Below are 27,670 nucleotides of genomic sequence, written 5' to 3' on the forward strand. Positions count from 1 at the left end.
CATAAATAATAATTCAGGACATGATCCATGTTAATATCAACATAAACATTTTAACATAAGATTCTGTTATAAACCTTATAAGGTTCTGGTATAATACAGCAAAACTGAAGTTAGCTGTATGATTTCAGGTAAATTTCATCCATGAATGTTTGCTCAACACATTCACTGCTTGGGCTGTTTTTGGCTCTAGGATTTCTCTAGCTGAGAGATAGCAATTTTATTACAGAGGAAACTGGACTTGCTTGAAACTGTGTTTCTAATAACACTTTACATAAAAACATAACTCTTCAAATTAAAGAGTGGCTAAGGAAGGGCAGAGAGGGAAATGTTTCAATTATTATACATGTAATAGTGAAAGATTCCCCAAGCCATGTGTTGGTGCTATAGTTGACCTTACTTGTAAGTGATTTATATTAGAAAAACCTGTATTTGAGATATATTGGGGTTTGATGATACTGCTCATTGACACATCATTTTGTATATTTACATTTACATTAATATTTATACACATACATGCATTGTCCGCTAACCCGGGGAAAGAGCATGCACACCGATATTGTGATCTAAAGAAGTGACCCTCAAATGCATGTTACTGGACTTTGGGTCCAGTAGTTCTTCCGTGGACCAGTGAATCTGTATCTATAACAAGCACCCCAGCTGATTCCAACGCAAATGTTCAGGGGAAATGTAGGCAATAGTAAGGGGGGAGCCGTCACTTACTGTCTGCAAAATTGAGATATAGCTTAAAATAGCGGTCCCAAACCTTTTCAGCACTAGGGACAGGTTTTGTGGAAGACAGTTTTTCCACGGCACAGGGTGGAGGAGATGGATTTTGGATGATTCAAGCGTATTACATGCATTGTGCACTTTATTTTTATTATTATTATAATATCAGCTCCAACTCAGATCATTAGGCATTAGATCCCAGAGTTTGGGGACCCGTGGCTTAAAACATTAAAAATATTTAAATTGGATATGGATTTTGAAAGACTCATTGAAATAGAAATCTGGTTGTGTTAAATGGCAACCCACTCCAGTCCTCTTGCCTAGAAATTCCATGGACTGAGGAGCCTGATAGGCTACAGTCCATAGGGTCGCAAAGAGTAGGACACAACTGAGCCACTTCACTTTCACTTTCACCTGTTCTTAGGAGGAACTTTTAAAAATATTAGATAAGTCCCTAAATGCTGACTTCTGAGATTTTCATGTGTGTTTAATCCATCTTTAAATGTATAGACTTCTCTTTAGCTTGAATATTCTCTTCTAAAAATACTTATTTATTATTCATCTGGCTGTGTCAGGTCTTCTTGCAGCAAGCAGAAGCATTCATTGTGAGACGTAGGCGTCTCTCTGGTTGTGGCTCGTGGGCTCTAGCAGGCAGGCTCAGCAGTTTAGCACAAGGACTTAGTTGACCTGTGGCATGTGGGATCTTAGTTCTTTGACCAGGGGTCAGAGCCACGTCCTCTGCATTGGAAGGCGGATTCTTAACCACTGGACCACCAGAGAAGTCCCTAGCTTGAATATTCTTGAATAATTATTATGTCTTTTTTTTTTTTTCTTTTTCCCCCAAATAAAACTGCTCACTTGTCTACCCCAATAGATACAGACTTTTTTGGTCTTCTGCTTAATTAACCTTTGTTTTTCTCTCAGTGCTGTGATGAAAAAGAGATGTGAGTAGACCAAACTGAAGAATAAGATTTCTGAGGCTCGGCCGATAGAGTTGTACAGTCATTCACTGTTCCCGTCGTTGTTGTTTCCCCAGCCTCCATCCTGGAGACCTCTACCCCTTCACAAGGAAGCCGCTGTTCATCATTGTCGATTCATCCAACAGTGTTGCTTACAAGGTAAGTTCCGTGCACTCCATCGCACGTTAGACACTACGGCACCACCCCGAGGTAACCAGCCTGAACATGTGCCTTTTTATTTTGCTTTATTTTATTTAATTTTACACAATTTGTATTTAGTCTTTCTTTTCTTTTGAGGTTGTGCATGCTAGTCAGGATCTGGTGCTATGACTAGAAACAAGAAGAAAACGCATGAATGGACACTCAGTGGAAACTAATAAATCCTCCTGCAGGAAAAAAATATGCAAGATTTCCAAGATCTCTGGTGGGAGGTTTATTTTTGTTATATAATGCAGAATAATTTTCTTTTTTAGAGGTGGAAGTATATGGGCAAATTTTCTTTTCCAGTTTTCATACTTTTTCCCCTCTACACACTGAGCTACTATAGTTTAAGTGAAATTTCTATCCCATGTTATGTAGTTAGAGTCACTGAATATCTACACAGATTGTTTTAGATGCACTTAATTTATTTATTTATTTTTTAATTTGTGACAGTAAGTGAACAATGATGACCCTGGATGCTGAAATAAGTAGCAGGGACCGAATGTGAAAATTCCTTGTTTTGTATTTTGCTGTTGAAACAGGTTTTCAGTGGTAGTGTAAAGAATGGCAGCAGCAAGACCCTTTAAAGTTGGATGTTATAATTCAAACTATATATTTTACAGGAAAATGAAAACAAGAGCTTTTGGAGTCCTTTGTATGTAGTTAGAATATTTCATTAGTGGTCAGTATGCTCAGAAATACGCTAGAAACACTGATATGCCAATTAAAGTTATTTCTTTTGTGGGTATTCATATAAATAAATGGAGAAGCAAACATTAATAGGTTTATATCATAGGAGCAGTAGAAATGTCTGCTAGCCAAGAAAGCCGACCCGATGCTTATGTTTTCCATCGAATTTTCATGCTTAGTTTCACTTTTTAAAGTCTGAATTCCAGGAGCATCCAATCCTCCCTAAATTGTTCAGTATGTTTCCTGCTACCCATTCCATCCAGTTTAACATTACAGCTTTTGATTTTTAGGAAAATTAGCTATGTACTTTCTGAAATCCTGTGTGTGCTGTTGTCATTTTTTATCTTTTTGAGAGAGTGGTAAGTTGCTGAAGGAAAAGGTTTATTCACTACCCCAATTAAACATACAAGCCAGAGGAGTCCAAGCATTTTGTGTCTTCAAAATGTGTTCAAAAAAGTGTTCTGTGTCTTTGTCAATGAAAAGGAGTCATTTGCTTCAGTTTAATAATGTAACAGAGTATGTTGATGCACCAGATCAAGTGAATTGCTTACTATGATCTAATGTGCATTTAAAGTATTTTAGCAGTCTGTTAATTTCTACTTAATTTAATTGGACATTATTTGATACCATCTTTTATAATCTCAAGAATATCATTTATGTTATGTACCTGTTCTTTCCAGTGTCGTTTGGATGTAGAATGAGTATTGGATGTTGATTGTTAAAAAAAACACCACTGTGCATAATTGGAATTATATATCATGATTTGATTCTAGATTTCTATATCCTTAGCCCCAGGATAACAGTGGAATAATGGAAAGATTTTTGTGTTTGTTTGGTGTTGATGGCACATGCACTATTACTTCTCTAAAAACTTAAATTATCGAGAACAAACTGATCATTAGAAATGAAATGGGGAGCCCATATACAGTGGGCAAATCAGAGTCTTAACCAATGGACTGCCAGGAAAGTCCTGTACAATGGTTTTAACAGCTAAGCCACACAGTAAAGTTTTTCTTTCCTGTGCAACTTTCTACTTTGCCTGGAGCAAATAATATTATCTTTGCTCCTTATTGGGTTTTTTTTCCCCTGAACTATCACAGATTCAACCCCAAGCTCCTCACCAGTCGTCTTATCTTTCCAGCTGTTCAGATGCATCATTTTATCTCTGGAACAAATTATCTCCCAGAGCCTCTGGACCGGTACCCTCTACACATACTACATAGCTCTCATCCCAGAATCTCTTTTTATTATTATTCTGGGAATTCTTTCTCTCTCTTTTATATTGGATCCCCTGTTTCCTGAATCCCCTATCTTCCTCTTGGACACTGTATTACTGTCTCATTTGGTTTGTTTTTTCATTTTGGTGCAGCATCTCTAGCAAAATCGAGCCTTCTGAGAAAGGATGAATATGAGATAAAACAATCGAAGTCTCACACTTCTGCAAATGTCTTTGATTTACCCTCACACCTGAACGATGGTTTTGGTGTCAGAAGTTATTTCCCTTCAGAATTTGGGAAGCATTGTTGCATTGCTTTCTATCTTCAATATTTCTAGTATTTCTCTCTCTCTCTTTTTTTTTTTCCCTAGTATTTCTTAAGAAGTACAAAGCATTCTAATTCTGGATCTTTCATCTAACCTTTGTTCAGTCCCTGGAAACATATAGGCTCTTCTCTTTGTCACTAGGGTTTTCAACTTAACAGAGTGCCCTGGTCTGGCTTTACTTTTAACTATGGTACTTGGCATGTACTTCGTGAGTCCTTTCAGTCTGGAAATTCTGCCCATTTTCTTGAGTTTTTTCAGTGATTTCCTCCCCTCTGTTTTCTTCTTTTGAGAATTTCTGTCATTCAAGTATTGGACCTTTTGGTCTAGTCCTCAGATTTTTTTTGCCTTTTATTTTCCAACTTCCAGTCTTTTGCTCTTTAGGAAATTCCTTCGCCTTTATCTTCTAAACCTTTTATTGAGCTTTTCATTTGTTTTCTGGATGTTTCTTTCATGAAGACATGGACGGGTGTGTGTAAAACATATATACGTGCACATATATAATTGGTTTTTATCCTGATTGAAATACACTGTCTTTCCTTTGAGAATGTCAAGGATCATTTTTAAAGTTCTCTCTGCATGGTATCTCTCTCCTCCATTATGATTTGCTTCTAGTGCTTTTCCTTCATATTTCATTTTAGAGACTCATAATTTTTGCTTTTCCAATCAGATTTAAGAATGGAAGCTAGCAAAATGGTTGGAATCTCTGAGGTTGTAAGGCAGGGTCGTCACAGTGAGCTGCTCAGTGTGACAATCTAGCTCAGGAGCCATGGACCAGTACCTCCTGTCAGATCATCAGCAGCATTAAAATGAGAAATAAATTTCACAATAAATGTAATGCTCTTGAATTATCCCGAAAGTATCTCTGCACCCCTGGTCTTCCACGAAATCAGTCCCTGGTGCCAAAAAGGTTGGAGACCGCTGGTCTAGCTGGGCCTTTTCATTGAATCATTTCGGGTGTCAGTATCTTGAGGTCTTTCTTCCTGGTCTGGTCATACTCACTGGAGCAGACTCAACTGTTCTGCCCAGAATGTAAAGATCTATTAGCATTATGCTCTGTTCTCCTTGAAGTCTATGTGAGTTTATATTAATATCTGCTTATATATGTATCTCAGAGAAGGCAATGGCACCCCACTCCAGTACTCTTGCCTGGAAAATCCCATGGACCGAGGAGCCTGGTTGGCTGCAGTCCATGGGGTCGCTAAGAGTCAGACACAACTGAGCAACTTCACTTTCACTTTTCACTTTCATGCATTGGAGAAGGAAATGGCAACCCACTTCAGTGTTCTTGCCTGGAGAATCCCAGGGACGGGGGAGCCTGGTGGGCTGCCGTCTATGGGGTTGCACAGAGTCGGACATGACTGAAGCGACTTAGCAGCAGCAGCAGCAGCAGCAGCAGCATACATGTATCTTTATATACCCAGTGCCTCATACTTTAAAAATTCTTAATAAATGTATGTTGAATGATTATTTGAAGATAGGCACCATTATCCTTATTTTATAGTTGAGGAAACTGCCCATGGAGCTTAAATATCTCGCCTGATTGATTCCAGCAGTCTTTCTCATTTCAGTGCTCAGGCTGTTTCTACATTTGGAAAGAGAGGTGCTTTTCATGCTAGTCTGAGTCTCGTTTCAGAGGAGATGGATTGAAATGCTAAGATCTCTTAACAGAACAAGTGTGTCCCACATGTTGACTCTCAAATTTCCATCAGGGTCTAGGCCTCATCTATAGTGATGTAGTACTAGTGGGGTTAAAAAAAACAACTATCATTTTGTCCAACATTTCTTTCAGTTCTGCTTTTTTTTCCCTCCCTTTGGAAGAAGAAAATCCTTTGAGTATTTAATTATTTATGACAGAGCTGGATGCCTGCCAGTGAACATGACTTATACATTTGTCAAAACAGTCATATTTATCTCAGCAGTTTTTGTCCTAAAGTGTTTGGCTGATGGCTGTACGTTGCTGTGGTCTGTGAAGGCGTACACACAAAATTACGTAAGGGTTCTTCTGACAGTCAGCCTCACTCACTCCATTTCCTCCTTGCTACTTTGAAAGACCATCTCCTCATTTGTGTTGTGTGGTTACCTGGGTTTTGTTTCTTTTATATTTAACCTATTTGGAGTTGCTGGACTTCTTAAATTTGTAGGTTAGAGTTTTTCATTACTGCTGGAAAATTCTCAGCCATTATCTCTTCAGACCTTGGCCATACTCTGGCTTCTCTCTCATCTCTTTCTGGACCTCTAATTTTACATACATCATTCTCACTGTGTCATCCACGTCTCTTGACCTCTCTTCCATCTTTTCATTTCTCTGGCTGAAACTTGGATGATTTCTTTCAATTTAGCTTTCAGTTCACAAATTCCTTTTTTTTCAGCTGTGACTAACTTGGATATTAAACTCATTTATTGAGTTCTTTGTTAGTTGTGGTATTTTTCATTTCAGAAAGTTTTGTTTGGTTCTTTTTTCAAGTGATTTATTGCCCTTTTTATAGTTCCCTATTTTCTGTTTTCAAGTTTCTTCTTTATTTCTTTAAACTGAATAGGCCTATTTATCATATTATTTATTATCCATCTGGTAATTCTTACACCTGAAATGTGCTTTTGCTGCCCAAAGATGCCCATTGCTGTTTCTGTATCCCGGTATGCTTGATTATCTTTGATTCGATTATAGTTGTATCCTTAAAATTCTCTGCGATAAATTCACTGAACCCTAGAATGATGATATTTTCATCTAGAGAGGATCTGCATGTGCTTCTGCTACAGAGGCACAGCTTGGGGACTATGTGTTTGGGATTACCTAGGTGGTATAAATTTGGGCTGCAAACATGCAAGAGGGCTGGCTTATAGTTAAAACCCTTAGGGCTGTTTGATTCCTTTGCTGGCTCTTTCTCTATTCTGCTCAGCACCAGGAAAATTTTCTTTGTGATCTGTTGAGGCTTGGTCATGGCAGGTAGGGAAAGTGTGAAATTTGGTTTTTGTTCACCCTAACAGTGAATTCCATGGACTGTATAGTCCATGGGGTCAAAAAGAGTCAGGCACGACTGAGCGACTTTCACATACATACCTACAGTAAAAGTATAGCCCTTTGGGATTCCGGTTTAGCAGGGCTGGTTTTCTATTAGACTCTCATTTTAGACAGACCTTGAGCTCTGACTTCTGTCCCCTTCTCTGTAAGGCCTTTAAAGTCTAAATTCAAGTGGCTCAATTGCCTCAGGGCAGGGGAGGCCTTGTTGTTCTTTAGTTGCTAAGTTGTGTCTGACTCTCTGCGACCCTATGGACTGCAGCGCACCAGGCGTCCCTGTTGTTCACCGTCTCCTGGAATTTGCTCAAACTCATGTCCATTGAGTCAGTGATGTTACCTAACCATTTCATCCTCTGCTGTCCCCATCTCTTGCCTTCAGTCTTTCCCAGCATCAGGAACTTTCCCAAAGAGTTGGCTGTTCGCATCAGGTGGCCCAAGCATTGGAGCTTCAGTTTCAGCATCAATCCTAAAGGCCTGGTGTCAAGCTTATTTTCTTAGTCTCCTCTACTGGTTTTTCCTCATCTCCCTGACCTATCACTGGAGTATTCCTGGGCTCCATCCTTGTTCTTCTTTTCTAGCTACAGCTGACTCCCTAGATGCCCTTAATAGTTTCATGACTTTAATTACTATCTCTGTGCTGACAATTTCCACATTTATATCACCAGCCCAAATCTTTCTCAGTTAACCCCAGACTTGAATATAATCTACGTACTCCACATCTCTCATTGGTGACTCTAATAGAGATTGCAAAGCTAACATGCCCAGGACAGTTTCTAGACCTCTTCTGTGTCCAACTTCCCCATATCAGTTAATGACTATTGTCCTTTTATAGTTGCCCTAGCTCAAATCTTTAGTTTCATTATGAACTTTTCCTTCCCTCACACCTCCATCCATTTCAGAATATTTTCTTGGTTATAACTAATATGCCCAGAATCTTACTACCTTCACTGCCACCATTGTCTCTCCCCTGAATTAATGCAGTAGCCTCATAACTAGGCTTCCTCCTCCTGCCCTTGCTCCCCTACAGGGTGTGCCTGTAAATCAGATTATGTCACTTATCTGCTCTGAAGGCTCCTCATCTCACTAAGGGTATAGGCTTCATGCTTTCTGCTCTCATGCTTCTCCCCCACCCCCCAAATGCATCTCTATCTTCTCTTGTGGTCTCCTTATCACAGTTCTCTTTAGCCACACAGACCTTGCTCTTCCTCAGACATACCTGGCAGTCTTCTGCTTAGAATCTTTGTGTTCTGTTCCTTCAACCGTGAATCCTCTTCCAAAGAACACTTTTTGTTTTCCAGGTGTTTAATCAACTGAAGCCTCTTAATAGAGCTTTCTGTAATTTTGTTGTTGTTCAGTTGCTCAGTTGTGTCCAGCTCTTTGTAACCAGCTCTTTGTGTAGCTCTTTGAACTACAGCACGCCAGGCTTCCCTGTCCTTCACCATCTTCTGGAGTTGCTCAAACTGATGTCCATTGAGTCAATGATGCCATCCAACCATTTCATCCTTTCTTGTCCCCTTCTCCTCCTGCCTTCAATTTTTCCCAGCATCAGGGTCTTTTCTAATGAGTCAGTTCTTTGCATCAGGTGGCCAAAGTATCGAGCTTCAGCTTCAGCATCAGTCCTTCCAGTGAATATTCAGGGTTGATTTCCTTTAGGATTGACTGATTTGATCTCCTTGCAGTCCAAGGGACACTCAAGAGTCTTCCCCAACACCACAGTTCGAAAGCATTAATTCTTTGGTGCTCATCCTTCTATATGGTCCAACTCTCACATCTGTACATGACTACTGGAAAAACCATAGTTTTGACTATATAGACCTTTGTCAGCAAAATGATGTCTCTGCTTTTTAATACATTGTCTAGTTCGTCATAGCTTTTCTTCCAAGGAGCAAGGGTCTTTTAATTTCATGGCTGCAGTCACCATCTGCAGTGAATTTGGAGCCCAAGAAAATAAAGTCTGCCACTGTTTCCCCATCTATTTGCCATGAAATGATGGGACCGGATGCCATGATCTTTGTTTTTTGAAGGTTGATTTTTAAACCAGCGTTTTCACTCTTCTCTTTCACCTTCATCAAGAGACTCTTTAGTTCCCTCTTTGCTTTCTGCTATTAGGGTGGTGTTATCTGCATATCTGAGGTTATTGATATTTCTCCTAGCAATCTTGATTCCAGCTTGAGCTTCACCCAGCCTGGCATTTCGCATGATGTACTCTGCATGTAAGTTAAATAAGCAGGATGACAATATACAGCCTTGATGTACTCCTTTCCCAATTTTGAACGAGTCAGTTGTTCCATGTCCAGTTTTAACTTTTGCTTCTCAGGAGATAAATAAGGTGATCTTGTATTCCTGTCTCTTTAGAATTTTCACCAGTTTGTCAACACAGTTAAAGGCTTTAGCGTAGTCAATGAAACAGAAGTATATGTTTTTCTGGAATTCCCTTGCTTTTTCTGTCATCCAGTGGATGTTGGCAATTTGATTTCTGGCTCCTCTGCCTTTTCTAAATCTGAAAGTTCTTGGTTCATGAACTGTTGACGTCTCACTTGGAGAAATTTGAGCATGACCTTGCTAGCCTGTGAAATGAATCTATTGTGTGGTAGTGTGAACATTCTTTGGCATGGCCCTTCTTTGGGATTGGAATGAAAACTGACCTTTTTCAGTCTTGTGGCCACTACTAAGTTTTCCATACTTGCTGGCATATTGAGTGCAACACTTTAACAACGTCATCTTTTAGTATTTGAAATAGTTCAGTGGGAATTCTGTCATCTCCACTAGCTTTGTTCATAATGATGCTTACTAAGGCCCACTTGACTTCACAATAAGGAATTAATGATATGAGCTACAGTCAGCTCCCAGTCTTGTTTTTGCTGACTGTATAGAGCCTCTCAATCTTTGGCTACAAAGAATATAATCAATCTGACTTCAGTGTTGACTATCTGGTGATGTCCATGTGTAGAGTTGTCTCTTGTGTTGTTGGAAGAGGATGTTTGTTATGACCAGTGCGTTCTCTTGGCAAAACTGTTAGCCTTTGCCTTGCTTCATTTTGTATTCCAAGGCCAAGCTTGCCTGTTACTCCAGGTATCTCTTGACTTCCTACTTTTGGCATTCCAGTCCCCTATGATGAAAAGGACATCTAATACATTTAATCCTTGCAACCCAATGTGTTATTTCTGTTAACCCTGTTTTACAGATAAAACCAAGGCACAAGATGGCTGATTTGGAATTGAAATGCAGTCTGATTATGAATCTTTGCTTTACTGCCAGCTGTACTCTGCTGTCTTTGCATATGTAGCACTTGTCAACCTCTGTAATATTATATAACTTTATTTTGTTCATTGCAGGTTGCTACCTGCCACCTCCACCCCCATCTAAATGTCAGCTCCAGAAAGACGGGATTTTTTTTTTAATCTGTTTTTTTGTTTGTTTTGGTTTGTTTTTTCTTACTGCAGTACCCCTAGCACCTACAACAGTATCTAGTTTGTAGGTTCAATGAGTATCTTTTGAAGAAAAGAGATCTTTGAAAAGGTACTATGTAGTATTTTAAAGTTGTAAAGTTGAGTTCACCAATAAGCTCTTTTAAACTTTTATAATCTATACAATTCTAGAGCAGTGTAAAATGTCAGAAATACCCAATTCATTCTATAACAGGCCAGAAGACATTTATATGACCTTGAGCAACTGAACAGCAGCAAATACACCTACTAATAGAATAATCTGCCAGAAGAGTTTATCTGAAAAATGCAAGGAGATTGCATATATGAAAATCAGTCAGTACTGTATTCCCTGTTACCTTTTACCCATTTTTCTATTGAAACAGTGGTCTTTTTCTTATGGATTTGGAAAAGCTCTTTCTATATTAAGGAGATTAATCCTTTGTAAAGTGAGTTGCATATGTTTTCCCCAGTTCAGCTTCTTGCTTTTGCTTTAGTTTATGCTGTATTTTACAGTTCACAAGCCTTTGGTTTTTGTAATGGGTTTGTCAATCTTAATTACAACCGTCAGGAAGATCTTCTACATTAGAGAAGTTACCCTTATTTTCTTATATTTTCTTTCAGCACTGTTGCTATTTAATTTTTTACATTTAAATTGATTATATTAGGAATTCATCCTAGATTTTGGTATGAAGTATGGCGTTTTCTAGATAGATGTCAGTTTTTCCTGCCAGTCCCAACCATCATCCGTATCATATATCCTTAAGCCTCATCTATTTCGGGGTCTAATTCTGAACTCTTCATTTTCTTCCATTGGTTTTTCTGCCTCCTTTTATGCCAAGGCACATATTTTTAATTACTGAGGCTTTAAAGTATGTTTTAATAACTGGTAAGTCTAGTTTCCCCTCTTTACTCTATTCAGCTTTATTTTTATTTATTTTTTGGCCACATCACATTGCATGTGGGATCTTAGTTCCTCAGCCAGGGATTGATCTTGTGTCTCCAGCAATGGAAGCACATTATTCAGGAATTCTTAACCACTGGACCGGAAAGCAAGTCCCCCTGCTCTTCTTTTTCACAATTTTCCTGGCTAATGTGTCTTATCCAAATGCACTTTATAATTTCTTTGAATTGCAGGGGGAAAAAAAATCTGTGGCCATTTCTGTTAAGGTTGATTTAAATTTTAATAAATTAGTATAATGACATCTTTAGAATGGGTTTCCCTCTAAGAACATAGTATGTCTTTCTGTTTGTTCAAGTCTTCATGTTTATCATTCAAAAGTATTTTTTAGTTGTTTTGGTGTTTTTTCACTTAAGTTTACTCCTAGGAGTTTTCTCTCTCTTGTTGTTTTACCATACAGTTTATGATTCTACTTCTCATGTAGCTCTGCCGTTATGGAAAGGACAGTATTAATCATGCAGCAGTAGTGAGTGTCAGTTTAATTCTCACCGTAAATTAACACATTGACCTTCTGGTTTTATGCATCATTCTGTACAATCTATTATCATGATTCACAGCAAGAGATGAATCCAGCCTTCCCATACCTGTAAGTCAGGTTTTATAGCCTGTGAGGCTGGGAGCCAGATCCTAGATCTTGGCAAATCTACCCTTGTAAATCCTAGGTGTGCTGCTCAATGGAGTGGCCTCTTAAACAGCCATGTGACCTCTCCCTGTAACACTACAACCATGTGTGTGCCTTTACTTTAAAAATCAATAGTTCATTTAATAAATGTCACCATTTTAAGAAAGCCTATTATGCATATTAGTTATACTTGAACAACAGCCTCTTCAGCCGTTACTGATGTTTCTGCATCTACTTAAGAGTAAAAGAACCTGATCTATACACTAGTGATATGCTTTGGAAAATTACTGAGTAACTGTCATTGGTCAAATCTTTAATGAAAGTTTTAAACTCTTGTATATTACAGAATTTCACAAACTTATTTGGACAGCCACTAGTCTGCTTGCTTTCTCCTACAGCCTACCCAAAAGCTTTACAAGGTATGTTCTTTCATTCCCTGTTATATCCATAGGTCGCAAATCAACTTATATCTTCATCTTGAATAATGCTGTTCTGATCTTCGTCTCCCCCATCTATAGTGGTCAGTTGTAGGTTTATAGTGTTGAATGTGGCAAGTATCAGTCTGAAATAAACCCAGAAGTCTTGCCAACAATCAGACTTCCTGAATGGGCTACAGTCAGGCCTTGAGATAGGTCTAAAAGAAATGATAAAACATCCTTGAGAAGAGAGTGGTTTTGGTTCCCTTGCTGTTGGGGAACTTCATGTTGATATATGGCAAAACCAATATAATATTGTAAAGTTAAAAAATAAAATTAAATTAAAAAAAAAAGATATTGTTAATTAAAGCCAGAAAAAAAAAATTTTTTTTGAGGGTGTGCTTGTCTTCATCCACATAGTACTGTTTCTTCTATGTCTGGCTGTGTATTTTAAGTATCTTTTAAGACCATGAGAAATCTGGTCTAGGACACTTCTTAATCCATGCCCAAGGATTAGGATAACCTAGCTGGCACAACTTAAAGGGTTTCTTTTATTCACATTTTTACATCACTGTATTTTTAACATTAAAAAAACCTCTTCTCAATGTGCCAGAGAGACAGGTCAGTGTTTTGCCGTTTCTCAAGTGGCTGAGAAATGAAAATTTTTTTGTCTTAAATAATTTGTCCTCAGTAAGCAACACATAAAATCTGATTCTAACGCCTAGTCACTAAGCTAGGTAAAATACTAAACAAACCTTACTCCTGTTTTAGCAGTACTTGTCACTGTTTCACTATCTTCCTAACCGTGAACAGTGCTGGTGTCTCTCTGTGGGGGATGGCATTTTACTGCTACTTCCCAGCCAGAAGTCCTGTCTGCTGATATAGTTTGACACAGGAGGTGATGGTCAGCATTTGAATGCCTGAGAGAAGCTGGAGACTTTTCACCGTTGTTTTAAGGTAAGTTCTGCTATTTAACAGGGAAAAACGTGTAGACATACTAAGTTCATGTATCTAGAAGACAAATCACTAAGGAATAGAACTTACCTTCAAACAACGGTAAAACTCTCCCGCTTTGAGGACTTGGTTAACCGGTTTCTTACCATTTCTGAAGAAATGTAACCCCTTCCAATGGCGAGTACTTTTTGCTATCACTTTTTTCCTATCATGAAACAGCTTTATTTTAAATTGCATGAACAAATGGGTTAATACCGATTATTTAATCAGAAAGGTTTTATTGTGAAGAGGGTAAAAACACAGACTCTAAAGGCAAATTGATCATATTTGAATCCCAACTCTGCCCCCTACGAGCTGTGTGACCTTGGGAAGTTCCTCAGGCATTCTGTGCCTCAGTTTCTTTGCTAATAAATGGAGATAATAATAGTACCTACCTCCTTAAAGAATTCTGAGTACACAGTAAGTATTCAATATGTGTTAACTAGTGTCATTATTGTAATACGCTTAATTTAAATATATGTCCTTAACGTGTCTTAGTCTAGAATCCTATCTGGTGTGCTATGAAAGTAGATGAAATGATGTCCCAAGTGAAGTTGAAGGATGCGTAAAATTAGACAGGTAGATAGGAGTGAAATATGGTTGAATAAGAGTGTTTTAGCAAAGAAATCGGAGAAGGCAATGGCACCCCACTCCAGTACTCTTGCCTGGAAAATCCCATGGACGGAGGAGCCTGGTAGGCTGCAGTCCATGGGGTCTTTAAGAGTCAGACATGACTGAGCAACTTCACTTTCACTTTTCACTCTCATGCATAGGAGAAGGAAATGGCAACCCACTCCAGTGTTCTTGCCTGGAGGATCCCTGGGACAGTGGAGCCTGGTGGGCTACTGTCTATGGGGTCTCACAGAGTCGGACACGACTGAAGTGACTTAGCAGCAGCAGCAGGAGCAAGTGACCAAAAGGCGGCCTTCAAGGCTTGTTAGCTGGCTTCAATGGCTTGTTAGCTGGCTTCAGAAGATAATCGTTCCAGAGAACCAAGAGGACTTGGTGATAGACAGGATGACGGAATCAAGGAGAGGAGGGAAACATGGACTTCCAGGTTTCTGGCTTAGGTGCTGGTAGCAATGATAATCCTGGATAAGATTTATAAGAGAACAAATAGGGGGAAAGAATCTGCTTCTGAGTGTCAAGTTTAATGTGTTGAGTTTGAGGTTACCTTTGAGAGTTAGTTTAAATGTCATAGTCGGGAGCTACTGTGTCCAGTAGAAATATAGGAATCACATGTATGATTTTAAGTTTTCTAGTAGCTACTAGAAATACCTTTTTTTAAAGTCTTTAGAGACAAACAGGTGAAATTAAGGTTAGTGGTACATCTTTTTGTACTGAGGCTTTGAAATCCCATGTATATTTTACACTTCACAGTGAGTGTCAGTTTGGACACTCTTTGAAGTGCCTGGTGGCTGCTGTGGAATAGTGCCATTCTGGACCTAAGGAGCTCAGTTAGGCTGCAGCTAGAGAACTCTGAATTAGTAGGCACATAAGTGATAACCAAAATCATGTGCATAGGGGACATCAGCAACGTGTAGAGAGAAAATACTGATGTTTATGGGATAGGTAAAGAAAGAGCAACTAACAAAGGAGAATGAAGGTGACTGGCAGCTCTAGTGCTCCTCAGGAGGTTCCATCAGGAACTGCCCATGATCCAGCACTTGCCATATTTGCATGGAAGTTGTTAGCTGGAGGGGAAAAAGCAAAGGAATATGTTTGTTTTCTATTTCTCTTTTAAGTTGATGAGGTTCTATCTTAAATTTGTTTAGCAGAAAGCAACATACTTGGGCTTTGCTTTTGTAGTTCTAAGCCAAATCTACCTGGCTGAATTATAATTTAATGATATACGTATATATATTATGAATGTTATATATAACATTATAATGTTAACATTATTATAATTAACATTAATTTTATACATATATATTAAAATGTTCCTCAAATGCCTCTCTTTTGTGAAACTGTTTTCTATATATTTAACATGTTTGTTATTACAGATCAATCTCAACGAGGTAGCCTGTTCACTCTGTTTTTGAACAATCCTCTAATGGCCTTCCTATTTGTCTCTGGACTGTCAAGCATGCGTAGAGGCCTATGGGAAAAGTGTCAAGAATATCTTCGAAAAATCAACCGTGACATTGCCCAGCTACTGACCCATTCACGTTCAATAGGTACCCTACTACTATAACTGCACACTTAACAAAATGTACTATCCTGGTTTAAAATTGTTTAAATTGTTTGATGTAATGGTATTTGTTGAAGGTAGGAAAGTTGAGAAGGTTTTCCTGAACATTTCTTCCCTTTTGAAGTGTATTTTCCACTTAAGTATCCTTTTACTATCACTTTTCTCCTTTTTGCAGATCAGGCATTTCTCCAGTTTTTTGGAGATGAATTTCTTCGCTTGCTTCTCACGAGATTTATCTTTTGTTCAGCCACCATGAGGATGCACAAGATTTTTCGGGTAGGCAAACAATATCATTAAAGATCAATCTTGCCATTTTAGGTATTTAAGAATCATGTTTTACCTGTATTAAGTAAACTTTGAATAGATCCAAAATAATATTCATACATTAATATGTAAGGTATGAAGATGAACAGTATCAGGCACATCTGAGTATCTACCATTCAGTTTAAGAAGCGGAAAGTTTTCATTACTTTTGAGGCCCCTCAAGGGGCCTTCCTGATCTTATCTCCCTCTCAAATGAAGCTAAAACCCTGAATTTTGTAATTGTCATTATAGTTTTGTCACATGTCACTCATTATCTTCTGATAATGGCCCTTTGGGTTGTGTCTGGTTTGCTATTGTTAAAAATGACACCACTGTGAAATCTTCCGTCGGTTACCTGGCACACATACAGATTTTCTCTGGGGAACGTACCTAGTAGTGGATTACAGGGTCAGACACTGCAGGTGTATTCAGCCTTACTAGTTAAAGGCCTGGCTGCACCAGTCCACAGTTGCACTAGCCATGTGTAAGAGTTGCCGTTTCCAGTAGTCATGTATGGATGTGAGAGTTGAGCCATACAGAAGGCTGAACACTGAAGAATCAATGCTTTCGAACTGTGGTGCTGGAGAAGACTTTGAGAGTCCCTTGAACTGCAGGGAAATCCTACCAGTCAATCCTAAAGGAAATCAACCCTGAATATTCATTCAAAAGACTAATGCTGAAGCTTAAGCTCCAAATCTGGCCACCTGATACAAAGAGCCAACTCATTGGAAAAGACCTTGATGCTGGGAAAGATTGAAGGCAAAAGGAGAAGGGGATGACAGAGGAAGAGATGGTTAAATGGCATCACCAACTCAATGGACATGAGTTTGAGCAAGCTCCAGGAGATGGTGAAGGACAGGGAAGCCTGGTATTCTGCAGTCCATGGGGTTGCAAAGAATCAGACACGACTGAGCGACTAGATAACAACAATCCTTGCCAACACCTGTTGCTGTTATTCCTTATGTTTCATGTGAATCTGGTGGCTGTTAAGTAGTAGGTCCTTGTGGTTCCAGGTGTCATTTCTGGGATGACTGTTGAAGTCGAACAACTTTTCATATGTGTTCTTTATGAAGAGTGTGTTCAAGATTTTGGTCTGTTTTGCTCTAAGTAGTTTGGTTTCTGTGTAGTCGTGTAACTATTAACTTGTAACATTTATCAATCTCTTTTTTCAGTCATCAGTTCATCTCAGTTTTTGATGCATTTTGAAGTAAACTGTGGACTTTACCCCTCAACACTTCATCATGCAAATAAATAACTGGATTTTATAGTTATGTATTTATTTTTTTACTTCTTTTTTTAATGTAAACTTTACATATAATGAAATACACAGAACTAATGTGTACCATTAGGTGAGTTTTAACAAATATATATATATTGGGATTTCAATAAAAATAAATAAATTTTTTAAATACATACACCTTTGTAACTCAAACTTCAGTCAAGTTTTACGACAGCATCATTCCAGAAAACTTTCTCCATATCCCTTTCTAGTTAGCCTGCTACCCGTTATCCCAGAGGCAGTGCTGTTTTTATTATTTTCATTTCAGATTAGTGTCAGCTATTTACACAATGTACTTGAATTAAACTGTGTAAACCTTCTTTGATGAAGTGTATTCTTAAGATTTATCTGTGTTGTTTCATGCAGAAGTAACTCATTCTTTTGAGTAGTTCCGTTTTCTGAATGTGTCACAGTTTATTTAAGCCTTCTCTTTTTGATGAATACTTGGGCAGATTTAAACTTTTGACTTTTATAGATAAAGTGGCCATGAACGTTCCCATAGAAATCTTTTTTCCAAAGACTTCTGTTTTGAATTTTCTTGGCCATAGGATATGTATGTCTTTAGTTTTATAAGAAACTGCCAGATCTTTTCCTCAAACTAGCTGTACCGTTTTCTTTTCCCAGCAACTGCATATAAAAGTTGCTTTGCACCCTTGCCAACACATGATGTTGTCAGCCTTAAATTTTTTTTTTTAGTCTTAAATTTTTAAAAAATTTATTTATTTTTAACTGAAGGATAATTGCTCTACAGTATTGTGTTGGTTTTTACCAAATATCAACATGAATCAGCAATAGGTTTACTCATGTCCCCTCCCACTTGAACATCCCTCCCAATCCCACTCCTCTAGGTTGTCACCCAGCCGGGTTTGAGAACCCTGAGTCATACAGCAAATTCCCATTGACTGTCTATTTTACATATGGTAATGTATGTTTCCGTGTTACTCTCTATACATCCCCACCCTCTCCTTCCTGCCCCACCCAGAATTGTCCATAAATCTGTTCTCTATGTCTGTGTCTCCTTTCAGTTCAGTTCAGTTGCTCAGTTGTGTCCAACTCTTTGCGACCCCATGAACCGCAGCATGCCAGGCCTCCCTGTCTATCACCAATTCCTGGAGTCCACCCAAACTCATGTCCATTGAGTCGGTGATGCCATCCAGCCATCTCATCCTCTGTCATCCCCTTCTCCTCCTGCCCTCAATCTTTCCCAGCATCAGGGTGTTTTCAAATGAGTCGGCTCTTCGCATCAGGTGGCCAAAGTATTGGAGTTTCAGCTTCAACATCAGCCCTTCCAATGAATATCCAGGACTGATCTCCTTTAGGATGGACTGGTTCGATCTCCTTGCAGTCCAAGGGACTCTCAAGAGTCTTCTCCAACACCACAGTTCAAATGCACCAATTCTTCGGCACTCAGCTTTCTTTCTAGTCCAATTCTCACATCCATACATGACCACTGGAAAAACCATAGCCTTAACTAGACAGACCTTTGTTGATAAAGTAATGTCTCTGCTTTTTAATATGCTGTCTAGGTTGGTCATAACTTTCCTTCCAAGGAGTAAGCGTCTTTTAATTTCATGGCTGCAATCACCATCTGCAGTGATTTTGGAGCCCAAAAAAATAAAGTCTGACACTGTTCCCACTGTTTCCCAATCTATCTGCCATGAAGTGATGGGACCAGATGCTATGATCTTAGTTTTCTGAATGTTGAGCTTTAAGCCGACTTTTTCACTCTCCTCTTTCACTTTCATCAAGAGGCTCTTTATTTTTTTTTAACCATTTATCATTTATTTATTATTATTATTATTACCTTACAATATTGTATTGGTTTTGCCATACATCAACATGAATCCGCCATGGGTGTACATGTGCTCCCCATCCTGAAACCCCCTCCCACCTTCCTCCCCATACCATCCCTGTGGGTCGTCCCAGTGCACGAGCCCCAAGCATCCTGCATCGAACCTGGACTGGCGATTCGTTTCTTATATGATATTATACATGTTTCAATGCCATTCTCCCAAATCATCCCACCCTCACCCTCTCACACAGAGTCCAAAAGACTGTTCTATGCATCTGTGTCTCTTTTGCTGTCTCGCATACAGGGTTATCATTACCATCTTTCTAAATTACATATATATGCGTTAGTATATGATATTGGTGTTTTTTTTTCTGGCTTACTTCACTCTGTATGATAGGCTCCAGTTTCATCCACCTCATTAGAACTGATTCAAATGCATTCTTTTTAATGACTGAGTAATACTCCATTGTGTATATGTACCATAGCTCTCTTATTCATTCGTCTGCTGATGGACATCTAGGTTGCTTCCATGTCCTGGCTATTATAAACAGTGCTGTGATGAACATTGGGGTACAGGTGTCTCTTTTAATTCTGGTTTCCTCGGTGTGTATGCCCAGCAGTGGGATTGCTGGGTCATAAGGCAGTTCTATTTCCAGTTTTTTAAGTAATCTCCACACTGTTCTCCATAGTGGCTGTACTAGTTTGCATTCCCACCAACAGTGTAAGAGGGTTCCCTTTTCTCCACACCCTCTCCAGCATTTATTGCTTATAGACTTTTGGATTGCAGCCATTCTGACTGGCGTGAAATGGTACCTCATTGTGGTTTTGATTTGCATTTCTCTGATAATGAGTGATGTTGAACATCTTTTCATGTGTTTGTTAGCCATCTGTATGTCTTCTTTGGAGAAATGTCTATTTAGGTCTTTGGCCCATTTTTTGATTGGGTCGTTTATTTTTCTGGAATTGAGCTGCAGGAGTTGCTTGTATATTTTTGAGATTAGTTGTTTGTCAATTGCTTCATTTGCTATTATTTTCTCCCATTCTGAAGGCTGTCTTTTCACCTTGCTTATAGTTTCCTTTGTTGTGCAGAAGCTTTTAAATTTAATTAGGTCCCATTTGTTTATTTTTGCTTTTATTTCCAGTATTCTGGGAGGTGGGTCGTAGAGGATCCTGCTGTGATGTATGTCAGAGAGGGTTTTGCCTATGTTCTCCTCTAAGAGTTTTACAGTTCCTGGTCTTATGTTTAGATCTTTAATCCATTTTGAGTCTATTTTTGTGTATGGTGTTAGAAAGTGTTCTAGTTTCATTCTTTTACAAGTGGTTGACCAGTTTCCCCAGCACCACTTGTAAAAGAGATTGTCTTTTCTCCATTGTATACTCTTGCCTCCTTTGTCAAAGATTAAGGTGTCCATAGGTGTGTGGATTTATCTCTGGGCTTTCTATTTTGTTCCATTGATCTATATTTCTGTTTTTGTGCCAGTACCATACTGTCTTGATGACTGTGGCTTTGTAGTAGAGCCTGAAGTTAGGCAGGTTGATTCCTCCAGTTCCATTCTTCTTTCTCAAGATTGCTTTGGCTATTTGAGGTTTTTTGTATTTCCATACAAATTGTGAAATTATTTGTTCTAGCTCCGTGAAAAATACCGTTGGTAGCTTGATAGGGATTGCATTGAATCTATAGATTGCTTTGGGTAGTATACTCATTTTCACTATATTGATTCTTCCGACCCGTGAACATGGTATATTTCTCCATCTATTAGTGTCCTCTTTGATTTCTTTCACCAGTGTTTTATAGTTTTCTATATATAGGTCTTAGTTTCTTTAGGTAGATATATTCCTAAGTATTTTATTCTTTTCGTTGTCAAGAGGCTCTTTAGTTCTTTTTCACTTTCTGCCATAAGGGTGGTGTCATCTGCATATCTGAGGTTATTGATATTTCTCCCAGCAATCTTGATTCCAGCTTGTGCTTCCTCCAGCTCAGTGTTTCTCATGATGTACTCTGCATATAAGTTAAATAAGCAGGGTGTCTCCTTTGCTCTGCAAATAGGTTCATTGGTACCATCTTTCTAGATTCCATATATATGTATTAGTATATGATATTGGTTTTTCTCTTTCTGGTCAGTCTTAAATTTTAACCAGTTTGGTGGATTTATAGTGGTATCTCCGTGTAGTTTAAACTTGCGTTTCACTGATGAAAGAAGCTATTAGACATCTTTTCAGGTGCTTATTAGTTATATTTTATCCTATTCTGTGGTATGCCTTTTTGTTTTCTTAACAGTGGCTTTTGAAGATCAAACTTTTAAAATTCTGATGAAATTTGAACTGATCTTTTTTTTTTCCTTTTGTGGTGTGTTTTATCTGAGAAATCTCTGCTTAGCTCCAAGTCACAAAGATTTTTCTCCTATGTTTTCTAGGAGTTTTATAGTCTTAGCTTTTATATTTAGTTCTGAGTTAACTTTTGTTTACAATGTGAAGTAAGGGTTAAATTTTTTTTTTTCAGTATGTATGTGGAGTTTTTCTAGTGTCCCTTGTTGAAAAGCTTATCCATTTTTCATTGAGATAATTTTGTTTTTTGAAAATCATTCAGCCATGTATGTATAGCATTATTTCTAGATTCTAAATTCTGTTCCATTGACCACTAGCATTTTTTTCTCCAGTATACTACTTCCTTGATAATTGCAGCTTTACAGTAAGTGCTGAAATCCTTATAATCTAAGTCCCTGCTACCACCAAAACGCCTTAAGTGTTTTAATAGTTCTAGATCTTTTGCATATCTATGTGAATTTTAGCATTAGGTTTACATTTTGATTGAGATTGCATTTATTCTATGTAATCAATCTGTGGAGAGTTGTATTTTAATAATATTAAGTCTTCCAGTTAATTAATATGTTATATCTCCCTATTTATTTAGGTCTTCTTTAGTTTCTCAGCAATATTTTGTGGGTCTTATCATATAGGTCTTATATGTGTTTCATTAAATTTATTCTGAAGTATTTTCAGTTTTGGGATGATTTGTAAGTAGAATTATATATTTTATTTCACTTTCCAATTTTTGTTGCTAAGAAATAGACATACTGATGTCTTGTAAATTAACCTTGTATCCTGCATCTTGCTGCTGCTGCTGCTAAGTTCCTTCAGTCGTGTCCGACTTTGTGCAACCCCATAGACGGCAGCCCACCAGGCTCCTCTGTCCATGGGATTCTCCAGGCAAGAACACTGGAGTGCGTTGCCATTTCCTCCTCCAACGCATGAAAGTGAAAAGTCAAAGTGAAGTTGCTCAGTCGTGTCCACCTCCTAGCGACCCCATGGACTGCAGCCCACCAGGGCTCCTCCGTCCATGGCATTTTCCAGGCAAGATTACTGGAGTGGGGTGCCATTGCCTTCTCCAGCGTCTTGCTAAATTGAAGTATTAATGTATTCCTTAAGATTTTTCTATGTACATGATTACGTCATCTTCAGACAAAAGCAGTTTTACTTCCTCCTTTCCAATCTGTGTTTTATTTTATGTATACATGTGCTTTATTTATTTCAGTGTTACAGCAAAATGGTTAATAGAAGTAATGAGAATGATTAGCTTTGCATTGTTCATGATTTTAAGGGAAGATTAATCATTTACCATAAATTATAATGTTAATTGTTAGTTTTTCGTAGATATCCTTTTTCAGACTGACTGTTGTTGTTTAGTCGCTAAGTCATGTCTGACTCTTTGCAACCCCATGGACTGCCGCACGCCAGGCTTCCCTGTTCTACACTGTCTGCCAGAGTTTGCTCAAACTCATGTCCATTGAGTCGGTAATGCCATCCAACCATCTCATCCTCTGTTGTCCCCTTCTCCTCCCACCTTCAGTCTTTCCCAGCATCAGGGTCTTTTCCAGTGAGTCAGCTCTTTGGATCAAGTGGCCAAAGTATTGGACCTTCAGCTTCAGGATCAGTCCTTCTAATGAATATTCAGGGTTGATTTCCTGTAGTATCGACAGGTTTAATCTCTTTGCTGTCCAAGGGACTCTCAAGAGTCTTCTCCAGCACAATTGAAAAACGTTTCTTCGACGCTCAGCCTTCTTTATGGTTCAACTCTCACATCCATACACGACTACTGGAAAAACCATACTTTTGACCATATGGACCTTTGTTTGCAAAGTGATGTCTCTGCTTTTTAATATACTGTCTAGGTTTGTCATAGCTTTTCTTAAAAGAACAAGTGTCTTAGTTTCATGGCTGCAGTCACCATCTGCAGTGATTTTGGAGCCTGAGAAAATCTGTCACTCTTTCTACTTCTATTCCTATTGCTGAGAGTTTTTTTGTTTTTTTTTTTACCAGGAATGGGTATGAACGGTTGTCAGATACTTTTTTCTGCATTACTCTGATATATATTAATTCTGTTAACATAGTGAATAACATTGATTGATTTTCTAACAGTAATCAACATTGTATATCTGAGCTAAACATATTTTATGGTCATGTATTATCCTTTTGCATTGCTGGATTCAATTCGGTAATACTTCATTGTTGATTTTTGTGTCTGTTTTTATGAATAATTATGGTATTTAGTTTTCTTTTCCTGTGATGTCTTAATGTGATTTTGTTATCAAGGTAGTGCTGATTCATAAATTAGGTTGGGATGTGTTTGATTCTCTTGTCTTTCTTAAAGGGTTTGTGACTGAAATTATTTCTTCCTTGAACAATTGATAGAATTCATCAGTAAAACCATCTGGATCTGGAGTTTTCTTTTGGGGAATGTTTTAAATTATGAATTCAATTTCAAAGACTATTCATGTTTTCTCTTTTCTTCATAGTCAATTTTAATCTCTTACGTCTTACAAGTCATTTGTCTAGTTTATTGCTAAAAAGTTTTTGGTAATATTTTATTATCCTTTTAGTTTCTGTAGAATCCCTAGTGATCTTTCATGCCTTGTATTGGTAATGTTTCTTAAGTTTCTTTTTTCTTTTTCAGTCTAGCTAAAGGATTTTTTATTTTAATGATCTTTGCAAATAAAAAGCTTTTGCTTTCATTGATTCTTTTTTACTACTATTTGTCTCTTTTCTATTTAATTTATTTCTATTAATACTTTATAAGTTTTCTTTTTGATTACTTTGATTTTAATTTGCTCTTTTAATTTCTGTGATCTAAAACCTTTTTTATCTTCTAATGCAAGCACCTACTCTTTTTTTTGTGGCGGGGGGGAGGCGCTGCACGGCATGTGCAATCTGAGTTCCTTGACCAGGTATGAAACCCATGGCCCCTGCATTGGAAGCAGAATCTTAACCAATGGACTGCCAGTAAAGTCCCCAGTCACCTCCCTAGGGACAGTTGAAATGAATGTATATGCTGCTACTGTTATATGAGGAGTTCTATAAATATCTATTAGATCACATTGGTTTATGTTATTTGAGCTATTTATATCCTTACTGATTTTATGAATAATTGTTCTATTATTGCAACATATAATGTGTATCTTCCTCTGGCTATTTTTAAGGTTTTATATTAGTCTCCTACAGTTTGATTATGATGTACTACCTGAATATGCATTTCTTTGTTGTTTTCTTCCTGCTCGGGGTTTGTTTAGCATCTTGAAGCTGTCTAAATATCAACCTATTCAAGATATTTGGAATATTTTCAGCCATAATTTATTCAAACGTTTTTTCTTCACTCCTCTCTTTCCTTCTGGGACATCAATTACATACATGTCAAATGACCTAATAGTCCTTCAGTTCCTGATTTTCAGTTCAGTTTTTCTTTTTTAAAGTGAAAGCAGGTCTATTTAGATGCTTTTCACTTTTTAAAAAATGTCTATTTTCTGTCTAAGTTTCTGCTGCTGTCTTCAACTTTACTGATGTTTTCTTCTGCAGTAACTGATATTCTTTTAATCCTCTAACCTTTGAGTTTTTCATTTCAGGGATTATATTTTTCTCATCTGTAGTTCTTTGTGGTTCTTACAATATTTTCCATTTTTCTCCTCCTCATATTTATCTTTTCTTTTGTTCTCTAAATGAATAGGAATAGCTAAAGTTTTTACCTTCTAATACTATATTCTCTATCATTTATAGGTTTGTTTTTATTGTTTTTTTAACTAGTCAGGAGTCTCATATTTATAATTCTTTGTATGTTTAGTAATTTTTGTTAGACTGTGAGCACTGTAAATTTTCTAATGTTGAATTCTGGATTTTGTTGTTTTTCTTTAGAGTGTTGGGCTTTGGTTCTGGCAGGAGTTAAATTACTTGAACATTTCTTTGATATTTCCATGGCTTGTTTTTAAGCTTTTTAAGGGGAACTTTAATAAAGTGATGTTTAGCATACAGGTGCAGGCTTATTTCAGCCTATTATTTCTCTGCGTTCTCTTTCATATATCCATGTTTCAATACATATTCCCCGCTCTAGAGGTGTGTGGTCAGAATTTAGATGTGTCTGAGCCTTGTGCAAGCTGGGAGAATTGTTGAGAGTACAGTAACCCCCTACCAGTTCCTGGTTTTATTGTTTTTTGTTTTTTTTTTTAGGAATTTTGAACTTTTCATTATTGTTACTCCTTATAGTATTTAGTGTGGTAAAATGAAAATTTGGTCTCTGTAATATGTAATTACTGATGCCTACTGATAGAAATATAAATGACGTTAGAATATATGGACCGTCAGATGTATCGAAAAGTAGTTATTCAGTTTTTCAGTAAATTTTAAATGTTTGACAAAATTGTAGTCTATCAGATCAGTCGCTCAGTCGTGTCCGACTCTTTGCGACCCCATGAATCGCAGCACGCCAGGCCTCCCTGTCCGTCATCAACTCCTGGAGTTCACTGAGACTCACGTCCATCGAGTCAATGATGCCATCCAGCCATCTCATCCTCTGTCGTCCCCTTCTCCTCCTGCCCCCAGTCCCTCCCAGCATCAGAGTCTTTTCCAATGAGTCAACACTTAGCATGAGGTGGCCAAAGTACTCGAGTTTCAGCTTTAGCATCATTCCTTCCAAAGAAATCCCAGGGCTGATCTCCTTCAGAATGGACTGGTTGGATCTCCTTGCAGTCCAAGGGACTCTCAAGAGTCTTCTCCAACACCACAGTTCAAAAGCATCAATTCTTTGGCACTCAGCCTTCTTCACAGTCCAACTCTCACATCCATACACGACCACAGGAAAAACCATAGCCTTGACTAGACGAACCTTTGTTGGCAAAGTAATGTCTCTGCTTTTGAATATGCTATCTAGGTTGGTCATAACTTTCCTTCCAAGGAGTAAGCGTCTTTTAATTTCATGGCTGCAGTCACCATCTGTAGTGATTTTGGAGCCCAGAAAAATAAAGTCTGACACTGTTTCCACTGTTTCCCCATCTATTTCCCATGAAGTGGTGGGACCGTATGCCATGATCTTCGTTTTCTGAATGTTGAGCTTCAAGCCAACTTTTTCACTCTCCACTTTCACTTTCATCAAGAGGGTTTTGAGTTCCTCTTCACTTTCTGCCGTAAGGGTGGTGTCATCTGCATATCTGAGGCAATCTTGATTCCAGTTTGTGTTTCTTCCAGTCCAGCGTTTCTCATGATGTACTCTGCATATAAGTTAAATAAACAGGGTGACAATATACAGCCTTGACAGACTCCTTTTCCTATTTGGAACCAGTCTGTTGTTCCATGTCTAGTTCTAACTGTTGCTTCCTGACCTGCATACAGATTTCTCAAGAGGCAGATCAGGTGGTCTGGTATTTCCATCTCTTTCAGAATTTTCCACAGTTTCTTGTGATCCACACAGTCAAAGGCTTTGGCATAGTCAATAAAGCAGAAATAGATGTTTTTCTGGAACTCTCTTGCTTTTTCCATGATCCAGCGGATGTTGTCAATTTGATCTCTGGTTCCTCTGCCTTTTCTAAAACCAGCTTGAACATCAGGAAGTTCACAGTTCACATATTGCTGAAGCCTGGCTTGGAGAATTTTGGGCATTACTTTACTAGCGTGTGAGATGAGTGCAATTGTGTGGTAGTTTGAGCATTCTTTGGCATTGCCTTTCTTTGGGATTGGAATGAAAACTGCCCTTTTCCAGTCCTGTGGCCACTGCTGAGTTTTCCAAATTTGCTGGCATATTGAGTGCAGCACTTTCACAGCATCATCTTTCAGGATTTGGAATAGCTCAACTGGAATTCCATCACCTCCACTAGCTTTGTTCGTAGTGATGCTTTCTAAGGCCCACTTGACTTCACATTCCAGGATGTCTGGCTCTAGGTCAGTGATCACACCATCGTGATTATCTGGGTTGTAAAGATCTTTTTTGTACAGTTCTTCTGTGTATTCTTGCCATCTCTTCTTAATATCTTCTGCTTCTGTTAGGTCCATACCATTTCTGTCCTTTATCGAGCCCATCTTTGCATGAAATGTTCCTTTGGTATCTCTGATTTTCTTGAAGAGATCCCTAGTCTTTCCCATTCTGTTGTTTTCCTCTATTTCTTTGCATTGATCGCTGAAGAAGGCTTTCTTATCTCTTCTTGCTATTCTTTGGAACTCTGCATTCAGATGTTTATATCTTTCCTTTTCTCCTTTGCTTTTCGCTTCTCTTCTTTTCACAGCTATTTGTAAGGCCTCC

General features: G+C 38.2%; 1 protein-coding gene across 7 annotated transcripts in view; it reads left to right on the forward strand.

Moving 5' to 3' along the window:
- The window catches only part of SCAI (suppressor of cancer cell invasion), a 121,229-nt gene that overhangs the window by 88,649 nt on the left and 4,910 nt on the right, over nucleotides 1-27,670 (forward strand). For 3 of the 7 annotated variants that reach the window (XM_086325225.1, XM_086325226.1, XM_086325227.1), the window contains 4 exons: nucleotides 1,763-1,844; nucleotides 12,489-12,561; nucleotides 15,555-15,728; nucleotides 15,918-16,018. In XM_086325225.1, the coding sequence (XP_086181351.1) occupies nucleotides 1,763-1,844; nucleotides 12,489-12,561; nucleotides 15,555-15,728; nucleotides 15,918-16,018 (430 nt within the window). Of the gene's footprint in view, nucleotides 1-1,762; nucleotides 1,845-1,982; nucleotides 2,110-12,488; nucleotides 12,562-13,329; nucleotides 13,516-15,554; nucleotides 15,729-15,917; nucleotides 16,019-27,670 lie in introns of those variants that run through there. The other 4 variants (XR_015136344.1, XR_015136343.1, XR_015136342.1 and 1 more) reach the window with 4 other exon arrangements.

This window comes from Bos grunniens, chromosome 11 (genome assembly GCF_055505025.1).
Source record: "Bos grunniens cultivar Pamir isolate PY7600 chromosome 11, Bosgru_T2T1.0, whole genome shotgun sequence".
Taxonomy (NCBI): Eukaryota; Metazoa; Chordata; class Mammalia; order Artiodactyla; family Bovidae; genus Bos; species Bos grunniens.